Source organism: Brassica napus, chromosome C2, assembly GCF_020379485.1.
Source record: "Brassica napus cultivar Da-Ae chromosome C2, Da-Ae, whole genome shotgun sequence".
Classification (NCBI taxonomy): Eukaryota; Viridiplantae; Streptophyta; class Magnoliopsida; order Brassicales; family Brassicaceae; genus Brassica; species Brassica napus.
In genome coordinates this window covers 52721019-52736066 of record NC_063445.1, presented here as the reverse complement: position 1 = coordinate 52736066, position 15048 = coordinate 52721019, and the positions used below count along the sequence as shown (strand labels likewise).

General features: G+C 37.6%; 3 protein-coding genes across 3 annotated transcripts; 2 read left to right on the top strand and 1 right to left on the bottom strand.

Moving 5' to 3' along the window:
* Positions 1–1965: 1965 nt before the first annotated feature.
* On the top strand, positions 1966–3992 carry LOC106379891 (GTP cyclohydrolase 1-like). Its single transcript, XM_013819741.3, has 2 exons — positions 1966–2629; positions 2712–3992. Exons 1-2 carry the CDS (start codon positions 2416–2418, stop codon positions 3773–3775), a joined length of 1278 nt encoding a protein of 425 aa, XP_013675195.1. The 5' UTR covers positions 1966–2415; the 3' UTR covers positions 3776–3992.
* Positions 3993–5192: 1200 nt separating this feature from the next.
* Positions 5193–7004, bottom strand: LOC106378764. Its single transcript, XM_013818843.1, has 3 exons — positions 6344–7004; positions 5697–6082; positions 5193–5528 (listed from the first exon to the last, which is right to left on the bottom strand). Exons 1-3 carry the CDS (start codon positions 7002–7004, stop codon positions 5193–5195), a joined length of 1383 nt encoding a protein of 460 aa, XP_013674297.1.
* Positions 7005–8621: 1617 nt separating this feature from the next.
* On the top strand, positions 8622–14282 carry LOC106378762 (protein SUPPRESSOR OF npr1-1, CONSTITUTIVE 1). Its single transcript, XM_048747022.1, has 6 exons — positions 8622–9306; positions 9385–10465; positions 10569–10883; positions 11712–12266; positions 12824–13957; positions 14060–14282. Exons 1-6 carry the CDS (start codon positions 8708–8710, stop codon positions 14090–14092), a joined length of 3717 nt encoding a protein of 1238 aa, XP_048602979.1. The 5' UTR covers positions 8622–8707; the 3' UTR covers positions 14093–14282.
* The last annotated feature ends 766 nt before the right edge of the window (positions 14283–15048 follow it).

Sequence of the window (15048 nt, the reverse complement as noted above, 5' to 3'; positions counted from 1 at the left end):
ATTTTGGTTTCAAAATTTGGGATGCAGCAAAGGGTTTCAGTTTTGGGATTTGTGCTTGAATGTAGTGAAGAGATGGAGACGACAAGCTTCAGTTGTGGGCATTTGAAGCTATACCGGCCTGGCTTAGGCATTTGAAGAGATGGAGACGATGAACGTTTAAGGTTGTACACGTTACATGTGATGTACATGTGTACAACAAGAACATATGTGTACATGTGTACTTTGCATACTATGCTTATATGGTTTGCGGTTGAGGTGTATATTGATTTTGTTTTGGTTTGCCGTGTTTCAATGTTTGCTGCTGACTGTCAACCTATGATTGGTTTTGGCGGAGGTGCAAGAGGCTGAGCATGTTCCTCAGGTAACTATTTGTACACTTGTACGAGCGTTTAAGGTTGTACACATTACATGTGATGTACATATGTGTACATGTGTACTTTATATACTATGCTTATATGGTTTGTGGTTGAGGTGTGTATTGATTTTGCTTTGGTTTGCCGTGTTTCTATGTTTGCTGCTGACTGTGCAACCTATGGTGGAGTGTGGGGAGGACAAAGAGGATGGTTGGGGTTGATAGTCAATTTTTTTATCATAAAGTTGCCAACATGGTTGAGCTTCTGAAAGGTTGGGCACAAATTTAGAAAACATGAGTGGAGAGATGGTGATGCATTTGAGCCTATGTTAATTGTGTACAAGCAAGTGTGTGCATGTGTACAAGCAAATATGTACATGTGTACAACACCTAGTGCTTACATGTGTAAGCGAGTATATGTACAATTTTGGGCGTGTACATAAGTGATTTATTTTTGACATGTTTGTTGGTGTTGAAGGATGAATGTTTTTTGCATGATACTATAATATTTTTAGATGTTTTGGTCACATAATGCAAAGTAGCAAGATGACTGTTGATTCTAAGTAAAACTTTTCGCATTGATATGTATTTTTGTAGTGTACATATAAGCTAAAATTGTACAAAGTAATGACCAATGTAGAAAAATTGTAAGATCTCTCTTTAATCAAAAACCAAAAAGTTCAATATCATGGTCAATGATTCACATGTACATAAGTTCAGTTATACAATGATTTCTATATACACCGTATAAATTTTATACATTTACAAATTTAAGTATTTGAAAGGTCTATATTGTCAACGTGTACACATGTATTTTATTTTCCACATGTACACCAATTCATCGGTACATCTATTTGATTTTAACATATAATTGCAAGTTTGAATATTTTAAGGGTCAATATCATCTAATATCAACTAAAATCGTCTAATATAAAGTAGTGTACATAATATATGGGTGATTTTAATAGTTTTCACAAACATCTACATGTACACTTAGAATGTACACATGTCTATGTGTGCACAATTTTTTTAATAATTCATTCATTAATGGCATTATCGTAATTATTTCATCTTTTTCCCCAGTTCCTTAGGGTTACGAATTTTGCAGAAAATTTGGGGATTCTTAGCTCATTGGTAGGAACAAAATGAAAGACAACCTCAAATCATTTGACTTGGTCTTATTGCTTTTGATTTCATGTTGATTTGTTAGATGCGATTGTCGGTGGTAAAATGAAACAAGATGAAGAAGGAAAATAGGTACATAGGAGCACCAGAAGCTTCTCTGTGACCGGAGCTTGACGGTGACAACGAGTGCAGCGGCTCGGTTGAAGAACCTCACCGTGGTTAGGGTTACCCGCATTCGAGCTCGTGCGCTCGTGACTCTATCATATTCGTGACGGAGAGTTTTAACGAGGGCTGTGATGGTTTTGACGGCGGCTGAGATTCACAGAAGAAAGGGAGAGAGAACAAATCTTGACCATCCAATATGTAATTGAATCAATGGCTTACAGCAATTCACGTGACTTTATTAATTAATGCAAGTTTATTTATATCTATTTTCTCAAATGATGTAACTAGATTAGTTAGGAAACAAAAGAAAATCAAGAAAAAGTGTTTCAAGTGTTTCAAGAGTAGAAAATGCCTTAAATGCCTTAGAATGTAATAAATAAGAGGTAATGTGACATATTGCGTAAATGTTTCGTGTTCGAACTAGGGTAGGGTTGGGCAAGAGAAAAAAAAAGAATAAAGGGAGAGGGACAAAGAAAGGTCTTCGCCGCCATTACGTTCAAAAAAGGAAATTTTCTTTTTGCTGATGGTGATAGGCTAAACCTCTCAGATCCATCAAACTGACTTAACGAATCCACACATTCCTGAACGGATCAAACGTCGACCCCACCACTCGCCTTCTCTCTCCCTTGTACACCTTCCGCGTATTATCCAAAAATATATAGAGCTTTAGAGAAGAGATTCTTTGTAATTAGAGTCTTATCAAGTCGGTTCCTTTTTTAGAGATTCGGAAACTTAAGTGGTGTTCTGTCCAGAGATTAGATTCGGATTTGCCAATGAACTTATTAGATGAAGAGCATTTCAATGTGGAGATTGAGAATGGGATGAAAAACGGTTGCCTCGATCTTCCTTTCGAGTTACAACCAGAGACCATAGCGATCCAGGAAGCTGTCAAAGTTATACTAAAAGGTCTCGGCGAGGATATCAACCGTGAAGGCATTAAAAAGACTCCCTTTCGTGTCGCCAAGGCTCTCCGACAAGGAACCAGAGGTATATATCTATTGGATCTGATTTGTCTTAAAGTTTAGTTTTTGCTTTGTGGGTTTTGATTAATAATGTTCTTTTATCTCAGGTTATAAGCAAAAAGTAAAGGACTTTGTACAGAGTGCTCTGTTTCCAGAGACGGGACTAGACGATGGGCAAGCGGGAGGAGTTGGTGGTCTTGTTGTGATCCGAGACCTCGACCATTACTCTTACTGTGAATCCTGCTTGCTTCCTTTTCGAGTCAAGTGTCATATAGGATACGTCCCTTCTGGGGGGCGCGTTCTTGGACTAAGCAAGTTCTCTAGAGTCGCCGACGTTTTTGCTAAGCGGCTCCAGGAGCCTCAGCGTTTAGCTGAGGAGATATGTTCGGGTCTGCAGCATTGGGTGGAACCATCTGGAGTCGCTGTTGTTCTCCAATGCTCGCATCCCCACTTTCCCGGTTTTGTGGAGGCAACGGTTACCTCCGGTTCAGGGAGTTTTGGGGATGAAAGTTCTGAGCTTTGGTGTGAGTTTCTGAGTCTTTTGAAGTTCAAACTGCGTAGAGATGTCTCTGTGAAAGACTGGTGCCCGTTTGTTATTGAGAACTCATCCAAAGAAGCAGACTTAGAAATGGTTTCTGCTGTAGTCTCTATTCTGAAAGCTTTAGGAGAAGATCCCTCAAGGAAAGAGCTAGTTTCCACTCCAACCAGGTTTCTAAAATGGATGATGAAGTTTCAGAACGTTAACTTTGAGATGAAACTGAGCAGATTTGACTGGAAACTCAAGGAGAGGAGACTGAGTTGTGAGACAAATATTCAGTTTTGGTCAATGTGTGAGCACCATTTGCTTCCTTTCTATGGAGTTGTGCATATTGGCTGCTACTGTGCTGATGGACCAAAAGCTCTTGAGAGGTCGTTGGTGGAGTCTGTTGTAAACTTTTATGGGTTTAAGCTGCAAGTGCAAGAGAGCATGACTCGGCAAATAGCGGAGACATTGTCACCACAGGTTAGTGGGGATATAATTGTGGTGGCGGAAGCTGAGCATACTTGTATGATCTCTAGGGGGATTGAGAAGTTTGGGAGTAGCACAGCTACAGTTGCGGTTTTAGGTCGGTTTTCGAGTGACCTTTCTGTAAGAACCAAGTTCCTAGAGAGTATTCAGAAAACAGATTAGAAGAGGCATATTGTCTCTCACAGGATTAGATAGATCTTTAGAATTGGGGATCAAGATAAGTCAGTGTTCCATGTTTGTGTTGTCTACTTATGGTTCTGACTTGTTTCCTGTTTTCTACCATTGTTTTGTGTTCTGATTTCTCATGCCTAAGTATGTTTGGCTTTGAAATATATTTGTTACGTTCTTCTGATTATGATACATAAATTACATCTTGAAATTCGTATAGTACTAGTGTGAGTGAGAGCAATGGTAGCTTACAAGGTTTTTTGGCTTACTCCACGGTTCAAAACTATTAGGATCAGACAAAAGGGTGTGTAGCATAACCCAATGTCTTGTAAGAACAGACAAATGTAGTGTGAAAAATAAAGAAAAGGAAGTGTTGATCTCTCACTCACTCTCTTTTTAAGTTGATTTATAGGAGAAAAGTAAGCCCATTATACACATTTTTATTAACCACATGGACGGACTTCAGTACAAACTAGAAGACAACACACTTGTCCTTTAATATACACCAAACTCCATTTATCTAGCTATTCACATAGACTTCGACCAAGTTTTGACAGAATACAAATAATGCATCTGATACGAATACGATTGACCATATATTTTTTTTGAACAAACCTTCATTACTTAAATAGAAAACTCACACAAAGTTAGAGAGCCTGTGCAGAGCGGCCTTAGCTAAGGCATCTGCATCGGCATTATTTCCGCTGAGTACATAATAGAAAGAAATAGACGAAAACAAATAGACGAAAACACCTTACACAAATGAAAAATATCGAAAAGAACTCTTTGGACTTCTAATATCTTTTCCTTTGTCGTGATGGCCAGAATAAGGGACTTGGAATCTGATTGAATGATCAGGTTACACAAACCCCAAGACCGAGCTGCCTTTAGGCCATCTTTAACCGCAAGAGCTTCTGCAACTAGCGCAGAGCCGACATTGCTGCGGTTTGATGAATCTTGATGGAGGACCTTGTCGTTTTTGTCTTTAAAGATGCAGCCAAATCCTCCACCACTGGTGCCAGCATTTCACGCTGCATCTACAAAGCACTGAGTCTCCAATGAATTGGTACGACCAATCGGGATCTGGACTCGTTTCTCCCGAATTGTCTTTTCCTTCTCTTATTGAGCTGCTTGCCATACTATGGCTTCTTTAATTGCTGCCACAACCACCTCTTGTTCTGATCCTTCCCTGTTCTCAAACAATAATTTATTTCTCCCAACCCACAGGTACCAAAAGATCCAAGGATACTAAGCTGCTTCACTGAAACCCGTCGGCGGTAGGTTGAGGATTCGTCTGCTCGCTTGGAGTAGGGAGTCAGTAGAAGTGGCGAGTGTTGGGTCAGGTTTTTGTAATGCGGGAACTAAGTCTCAAACTCTAGTTGCAAAAGGGCATTGGAAGAGGACATGACGTTCAGTTTCCACAAGTCCACATCTTTTGCAACGCCCTTCTACCTCCACCCCTCTTCTCAATAAGTTTGCCCATACCGGAAGAGCATTGCTTTTTATTTTCCAGAGAATGTTTTAGCTTTGGTGATGTTTTAACCTGCCAAATGCAAGGGTACCAGTTGAGGTCTCCATTCTCTTGATCTCGGTTCACTTTGCATAGAGCATAACCCGTTCTGGTCGAGTAGTTTTTGGACCTTTCTGGTAACCAAACCATCTCATCTTCCATTTGGTATTCACTAGGAATCACTTTCTTGATCAGATCCACATACTGAGGCAAATGCAGTCTGATTGCACTCAAGTCCTATTCCATCAAATTCACTTCTAAGAGATCAGAGACTTTTAGATCTTTGTTAGCTTCAGTCGGAGGTCCCATGGAGCAGAGTGGATAGGATGTCGAAAGCCAGGGATCAGACCAGATGTTAATATTCTGCCCGGTGCCAACGATCCATCCTAATCCTTTTAAGAGGACCTCATTTCCTGCCAGTACACCTCTCCAGCCATGCAAAGCAGAGTTGGGTGCTGCTGCGGTGAGAAAATGGTTAGTGTGGCAGTATTTACCGATCAGTGCTTGAGACAGCAAGGAGGTGGGAAACTTGAGTACTCTCCAAGCAAGCTTTGCGAGTAACTCCTCATTAAACTTTTCAATTTCTCTAAAGCCTAAGCCTCCTTCTCTCTTCGGTAAGGTGAGTTTACTCCAGGCAACCCAGGACAACTTCCTAACATCCGGTTTAGCGTCCCACCAAAAACGGGTGAGGACTATCTGTATCTGTTGGCAAAGGCATTTAGGTAACTTGAAACGCGACATGGCGCAAGACAGCATAGCCGATAACACATCTTTCAACATAACTTGCTTTCCTGCACCATTAAGATATCGTGACGTCCAACTATGGGACTTCTGTCTAATGCGGTCCACTATGCCCGCAAATACATCCTTCTTTTTTCGGGTGAAATGCTATGGTAGGCCAAGATACTTTCCAATGCCCCCCTTTCCCATAATGTTTATTGTAGCTTTGACTCGACGGGTGTTTTGGAGGAGAACGTGGTTGATGCTTTGGCCCGAGGCAATTTCATACTTTTCCAGGATGTTAACTAACTCTCGACATGAAACTGGTTTACTCTTGCAGAAAAACATAGTGTCATCCGCGAAGAGGAGGTGATTTAGTGATGGAGAGTTTCGGGCCACCTTAATGCCCTGTAACATTCCCTGCTCTTGTGCTTTCACACAGAGCCCTGACAACACCTCCGAACATAAAATAAATAGATATGGGGAGAGAGAATCTCCCTGGCGGATCCCTCGGGATGGCTTAACGCAACCTTTCGCACTACCATTAATGAGATAAGAGTACGATACGGAGCTGACACATTCCATTATCCAGTGAACCCAAGTCGGATGAAAGCCAAACCGGGTCATCACATCTCGCAAGAAACTCCACTCTAATCTGTCATAAGCCTTGCTCATGTCCGTTTTAACGGTCATTGAGCAATGCTTCTTAGCTGATGAGGTTCGGAGGTAGTGGAGGATTTCATGGGTTATTAACACATTATCCGAGATTGATCGGCCTGCCGCCGACTGGTGAGGGGACACAAGAGTAGGAAGAACAGGTTTCAGCCGCTTGCACAAAATCTTGGCGATAACTTTATAATGCGTGGAGCAGAGTGCAATGGGTCTGTAGTCCATAACCGTCTTCGGGCTTTTGATTTTTGGGATTAGACGGACATGAGTCTCGTTAAATCGTCTTTGGAGTTGGCCGGAGACAAAGAAGTCTCTGATCTCCATGCAAACTCCCCCCTATAATGTCCCAAAAACCTTGGTAAAAATTGGCTGAGAAACCGTCCGGCCCCGGTGCTTTGTCTCCATGAATAGCAAACACTGTTTTCTTAAAAGATGAAAAGCTTAGTTCACTCTGACGATCAATTGCAAAACTAAATAAACACAAAGACAAAACAAACGTAGTATATCTAGCAATCAAAAATATGACAAAATACCATATTTGATTAATTTTATATTATTTAATTAAACATTCATAATCAAATAAACTTTTTGAAAACAATTTTAAACGTTATTAAATGATTTGTACGATTAGCACATCAGTTAGAAATTGGTGCGTTTATAAGATAATTATGACTAATTGATTACTAAATATAGCAACGGTTAAATAATAAATTGAAAATGTTAAACATTTTATAAATTCAGTATCACAGTGAAGTAAACAAGGAGAACAATATTCACTTGGTCAAGACCGGGAGCTTGTAGTCAAGTGGTAAGAGAAAAGAGTTGGGATGTCACCACATTTCAGGTTTGATTTATCTGTACCGGGAGCTTGTAGTCATATTTTCCTGGTCATTTTACATGGATATGAACTATTGCATTTCGGCCCATTTGAATATTCGGGAGAGAGTTTATCTGTAATTTGCACCTCTCATCTGATAGTTTTGTCGGTGTACCCAGGTTTAATCCTTTTAAGTTAAAAAAGAAAAAAAACATTCACGTGGTCAACATCAACAGCCGTAAAACATCCTTACGCCGTGCCTCATTTAGTACTTAACCAGGAAACCCATTACGCGCCTCATTTAGTACTTAGCCAGGAAACCCATTACGCAGGAAATGTGGTTGTTTTTACATATGATTTTCGTTCCTTTGATCATAATCATCTTCACAAGCACGATCTACAGCCTAGCGCCATGTAAAGCCCAGTGCCACGTAAATCCTAACCTTTAAATTGCTACAAACCTTTATGATATTTTGCTTTTGAGGCCTAAACACAAATACCACATTTATCAAAACTTAGATTTTTAAAAACCATAAAAAATGATTTAATAACTATAAATAAAATTAAATTTTAATAATAGAACCACTATTCAAGCAATGATTTGTATAGCTAGAATCATCATATTCTCTCTAAAAATATTACATGACTTTCGAAAATATGACATAGCTTCAATTTAATAATGACATGTATAATTTTTATATAAAATTTATACTTTTTGGTATAATTTTTCAAATATGGTAATGACTAATAAATCTTATATCAATGTTATAATTTTTTATAAATATTTATTTTTGGTAAATGTTATGAAATATATTAATAACTAATACATCATATATACCTTATATATCATCTCATCATTAAAAAAAAAATATATATATATATATATATACATATATCATGTTAATAAAAAATAAACTAAATATACATACATCAAATTATATATTATATTTTGTATAATATATACATTTTGTCAAAATAATTGTAAGTGTGCATTAACAATTACAAAACTATAGCAATACTAATCAAATATTTTTTTTGTTGATAGTTAAAGGATTATAATTTTATGTAAATTTATCGGCTCATCAGGTTAATTAACAATTTATGGCTATGGCCCATGAGTTTTGTCTTTTCTTTTAGTTAAAGTTGGATGTGACCATTATTGCTTTTCACATTTCTTTCAAATTAGGGATAAATTTGTTGTGTGGTTTGAATGGAAAAATGGAATCCTACAAGTCTTGGTCTTCGCTTCCTTTACTCTTACGTATGTCTATACACCCTTTCCTGTGTTCTTCACCACAATAATTACAACAGCTCTCTTCTCTATCCTTTTTCCATGGCTTCTTCTTCTTCTACTACTACTTCTCGCAACTGGACGTACAATGTTTTCCCGAGCTTTCGTGGAGAAGATGTCCGAAACACATTCCTCAGCCATCTTCTCATGGAACTTGAACGCAACTTGATCACTACATTCATCGACCATGGCATCGACAGAAGCCGCCCTATCGGACCTGAGCTTTTACTGGCGATAAAAGACTCTAGGATCTCAATCGTCATCTTCTCTAAGAACTACGCCTCGTCAACATGGTGTTTGAACGAACTGGTGGAGATCCACAATTGCCTTAAGGATCTGGATCAGATGGTCATACCGATTTTTTACCATGTCGATCCCTCTGAGGTTAGAAAGCAGACTGGAGAATTCGGCGAGAGGTTTAAAGAAACATGCAAAGACAAAACAGAAGGTGACAGAGAAAGGTGGATTCGAGCACTTGCTGATGTAGCAAATTTGGCCGGAGAGGATTCTAAGAATTGGTACGTTTGTTTCTTTATCAATTTGATTTGAATATATTTCAAGTGTCTGTTAGTGACATCTAATCTATTAATTTTCAGGACTGTTGAAGGCGAAGCAAAAATGATTGAGCATATAGCAAAGGATGTGTTCAATAAACTTATGATACCATCAAATGATTTTAGTGACATTGTGGGGATTGAAGCTCATTTTGAGAAGTTGAATTCGCTTTTGTGTTTGGAGTCTGAGGAGGTTATGAAGTTAGGAATTTGGGGGCCTTCAGGGGTAGGTAAGAGTACTATAGGAAGTGCTCTTTTTAGTCTACTCTCTAGCCGATTCCACAAACATGCTTTCTTCGTCTCTTACAAGCGTAAAAAAAAGTGGGATGATAATAAAATGAAGTTGTGTTTGGATGAACGACTTCTGTCGGAAATTTCATGTCAAAAGGACGTAAAGATACGTCATCCAGGTGTGGCAAAACAAACGCTAATGCATAAGAAAGTTCTTATCATCGTTGATGATGTGGATGATGTTGAAGTGCTAAAGACCTTGATGGATCAAACTAGTTTGGTTGGATCCGGGAGCAGAATCGTTGTGATAACTCCAGATAGGAAACTTTTAAAGTCTCAAAAGATTGAGCTTATTTATGAGGTGGAGCTCCCATCGTATGATCTGGCTATGCAGATGTTCTGTCGATCTGCGTTTGGGAAAAACTCTCCGCCTTATGGTTTCGAAGAACTCGCAGAGGAAGTTGTACTGCATTCAAGTAATCTCCCTTTAGGTCTAAGTGTCTTGGGTTCGTCGTTGAAAGGGATGAACAAGGAGGAGTGGGTGAAGATGCGGCCCAGGCTCCTGAATAGTTTGGATGGTAAAATCAAGAATACACTAAAAGTATGCTATGATAGGTTAGATGTCAAAGAGCAAGAATTGTTCCTTTGGATTGCATGCTTATCCGATTGTCGTAACGTCAATTTCTTAAAAGACTTGCTTGGAGATAGTGCTGAAATTGGGCTCAAAATACTGAATGACAAGTCCCTAATACGTTGGGAATCAACAGAATTTGTTGGAATGCACAGTTTGTTACAGATGTTGGGTAAAGAAATCGATCGTGCAGAGACCATCAACAATCGTAGGTTCTTGACGGAACTTGAGGATACATGTGATGTACTTACCGATAATACTGTGAGTTTTTACATGGCTTTGTATTGTGATTGTTATTTGGTGTTTTATCAATATATGGGATTGTTACGGTACAATGAGTATATTTGTTTTTGTTTTTTTCCAGGGCCCAAAGAATACTCTAGCCATGTACTTGAACATGTCAGAAATCAACGAGGAATTGTTTATAGATAAAAATTCATTTCGCGGAATGCATAATCTGAAACTTCTAAACTTTTACAAATCCTTGTGGTCAAGGGAGACTGGAAAAGGCAGACTGTATTTACCTGATCGAGGCCTGAATTATTTTCCACGCAAACTCAGATTTCTACGTTGGGATGAATATCCATCCAAGTGTATGCCTTCTCACTTTAGAGTGGAAAGTCTGGTTGAACTTAGAATGGAGTATAGTAAGCTTGAGAAGTTGTGGGAAGGAACTCAGGTATTACTTTTAAAAAGATCTTTTTTTTTTTTTGAAACACAAAAAAAAAGATCAATTAATTTTCCATTTTAAAACAGTAAAGATCATGTTTGTTTTGTATTTGGATGTAGCATCTAAATGCATCATCTTAATATAGTATATGGATGTTGCATCCAAATGTAGTTGTTTCTGTAGTTAGTAATTGCATCATGATACAATATTATGATGCTAAATTGTTCTCTTTTTGATTTTATAATAACATTTAAAAGCTATTAGTAATAAGATTAAAAGTACATAATTTATATTACTAATTATAAATTAATTAATGTATTTAAATAAAATGCGCTTCAGGTTTTGATCAGAAATTTTTATGGAAAATCTTGATTTTGTGATTCTGGTGGAAAATTTTATTTTACGATTTGCCGGAAAACATGATCTGCAGTTTTGACAAAAAAATTATATTATAATTTTAGCAGAAACATATATATATATATATATATATATTAGCGAGGAAACATGTTTTTTGTTTAAAATTTTATATATAATAAAAATAATTATTATTGATAGAAAATAATTGTTTTATATTTATACTAAAGAGTATTAAGTATTTTGGATTTTGATATTCTTCTTCTGCATTCAAGCTATACAAATATTTAAATTTTAAGATGTTCTTGATTTTGCATCAAAATGCAAATGTAATAGTGCACAAAAAAAACAATATTAGAACATTTGCATCTAGATGCATGCAACATCCAACATAAAAAAAAAAGAACATGGAAAAAATTGTAATTTTGCATTTTTCAATTAGTGAATATATTTTGTATTGATTTCCCCCCTTTTATTTGTCAGTTTCTTGGAAGTCTGAAGGAGATGGATATGAGTTATTCTGCAGATTTGAAAGAGATTCCAGATCTTTCAAAAGCCATAAATGTCAAGGAATTGAAGCTTTGGGGATGCTCATCTTTGGTGGCTCTTCATTCCTCAATTGGGAATCTCAGTAAAATGTATGGATTGAGGCTTTCGGGATGCACATCTTTGGTGACATTACCTTCCTCGATTGGGAATCTCAGTAAACTGTCTGAATTGGACATGTCGAAATGCTCAAACCTTAACTTTCTGCCAGCTGATGTCGACTTGGAATCTCTTGAAGTCCTCAATCTTAACGGATGCTCAAAGTTGAGAACGTTTCCTCGTATATCAAGGAACATTACATCGCTTTACTTAGAGGAAACTGCATTAGAAGGAGAAGAAGATAGTTCTTGGATTGAGAATATCCCTCACCTTAAAGAACTTTATTGGGATGATGTACCACTGAGTTGTATGCCACCTAATTTCAACCCAGAAGATATGGAGTACCTTGTTATGAGTAGTGGCAGGCTTAAGAAGTTATGGGGAGGGGTCAAGGTAACTTTTGTTAGTGTCATATTAATATGACAAATCTCCAAAATAGTACCTTTCTAAGTTTATATCACAAAAATAACACTCAAAAACTAAAATGACTAAAATAGCATATTTCTAAATTTATCCTTTGAAAATTTTAATTTTTTTATTTTTCAAAATTTGAAATCTTATCCCCAAAACCTCATTTCTCAACTCTCAACCCTAAACCCTAAACCCTAAACCCTAAACCCTAAACCCTAAACCCTAAACCCTAAACCCTAAACCCTAAACTCTAAACTCTAAACCCTAAACCCTAAACCCTAAACCCCACCTTTTAACTCTAAACCCTAAGTTTGTGACTTTTGATAAAACATTAAGTGTTATTTTTGTGACTTTTGACCTTGAGTGCTAGTTTGGGAACAAAAACTTGATTTAATGCTATTTTTGTCTTTTTCTCTATTAATATCTTTGTGCTCATCACACTTTTAACTAGTATAAAGTTTGTTAATGTTATAATTTGGTGTTCTTACCTAGAGCCTTTCTAAATCGAAGACATGATATGTTTCTTGTTCATTTTTCAGTCGCTTGGAAAACTCTGGGGGATGCATTTGTCAGGATGTGAAAGCCTCGTTGAAATTCCAGATCTTTCAATGGCCATCGGCCTTAGGTATTTGGAACTCAAAAATTGTAAAAGCTTGGTTATGCTTCCTTCTTCAATTAGGAATCTCTACCAACTCAAGCGCTTGAACATGGAAGGATGCACAATGCTCGAGGCTCTACCAGTCGACATCAACTTGGTTACTCTTAAAGAGCTCTATCTCAGCGGATGCTCAAAACTGAGAATTTTTCCTCAGATTTCAACCAGCATTGTACTTCTCTATCTAGATGACACTGTGATTGAAGAAGTTCCTTCCTGGATTAAGAACATGTCTCGTCTCAAGAAACTAACGATGCGTCGGTGCAAGAATTTAAAGAACATATCCGCAGAGATTTTTAAATTGGAATGTGATAAGGCAGACTTTTCAGACTGTGGAGGAATCACAACAATCTGTGACCACTTACCAGGACGGCCACACAATGATGTCTTTGATATGTCTTCATATATTTCTTTCAGATTTCCGCAAGTGGCTCCTTTCAAGTTCCATAATTGCTTCAATTTGGATCAAGATGCACAGGAAATCATTATACAATCATACCGAAACATGGCCGTTATACCAGGTGGAGAAGTGCCTATGTATTTCATGCATCGAGCTTGTGGAAGTTCCCTAAGTATCCTTTTGTCTGAGAGCTCTCTTTCTCAAGAATATATATTACTTAAAACTTGCATCGTGGTTGGACCTTCAAGACACTACCCCGCCAGATTAACAGTTCGTCAGTCCTTTCGAGGCCAAAAAGAAGAGATTCCTTGTGATGTTCTAGTGGACACATGCACGTACAAGATGGATCATCTGGTTTTGTTCATCTTACATTTACAAATAAAACGAGTGGATGACTCGCCATCTGAACCGAACAACAACGTTCTACTACTTGAGTTTTATAAAAGCCATTATGATGGATATTATGAAGGGTGTTCCTGCGGCAGCAGCTTTGGCGGCCACAAACAAAATCCTACCCTTGAAGAGATAAAAGGATGCGGTGCACGAGTCATGAATATCTCAAAAACAGACGACGAAGAAAGTGATGAAGAGAGCAACAGAAGCAAGAAGAAGATGCGGGTTAGCTTTATCATATATTGAACTGAAAACTTCAAATGCTATCTCTTTTGTCAGATTCAACTAGAAAGAAAAATCATATTCACTTGATTTTTTGTTATGCAGATGACAGTTCTGACCAGGGACGGAGCCACATGAATCATTGCGGTGTCACTTGACACCACAAATAACTATAATTTTTTTTTGTGTAAGCACTAACATAACATGTGATGGATATTTGGTTATAAAAGGTGTAAGAACATGTCCAACGGTTTGGAAACTTAAATGGGTATGTAAAAATTATAATAACAATATTTTGATTTAAATAAATTATTGAATTAAATTTTAAGTGATAACAGAAATCTGATTAATCATATAGTGACATTCGGCAAGGTAGTTTTTAATGGAGTTCTTAAAATATCCTGCATACATACTTTCTAACATTTTCTCTCCTCTTTTGCCATTTTTTCATTATTTAAAAAGTTGAGATACTCATGTCCAATCCACCGTTGGACATGTAAGTGAACCTCCAAATCCGGGTTCTACACCCTTAATGACCCTTTTATTATTCTTTTGACCCCACTTAAATTTTTTCTAGGATTAGCCACTGGTTCTGACATCTCAAGAACATTTCAACTCTCTTTCCATCCAAACTGCAGTGGATTCCAAACCGGTGGCTCCAAATTTGGAGTTTTCCTTGGGGTTGGCTGGAGCATATGGTGAGGTATTTTCTGGAAGCAAAGTTCCCTCACCTTCCAGGAATTTCTGTGGTGATGGAGCATCTTCTTTTCACCCGTGTCTTGGCGGAGAATCTTTGCATTTTGAACCCTTGATGATCGAGCAACAAAACACAGGTACATCCGACTGAGGATCCTTCATTTTCTCCACAGCTTATAGACTTTTTCACCTAGATGAAATATTTATTTCCGTCATAAAGAAACAAATTTGATGACTGCTGGAGTTTGCTTCAGTCACTCAAATGTAAAAGAAAATTTATACCAATGCAATGATTATTTATGAATTTTGGTTTTGTTCATTTTTTCATCCTCTCTCGTTGAATATTTTATAATACAAAACACAAGTCACTTAAAATTGGGGAGACATTGGCAGCACAG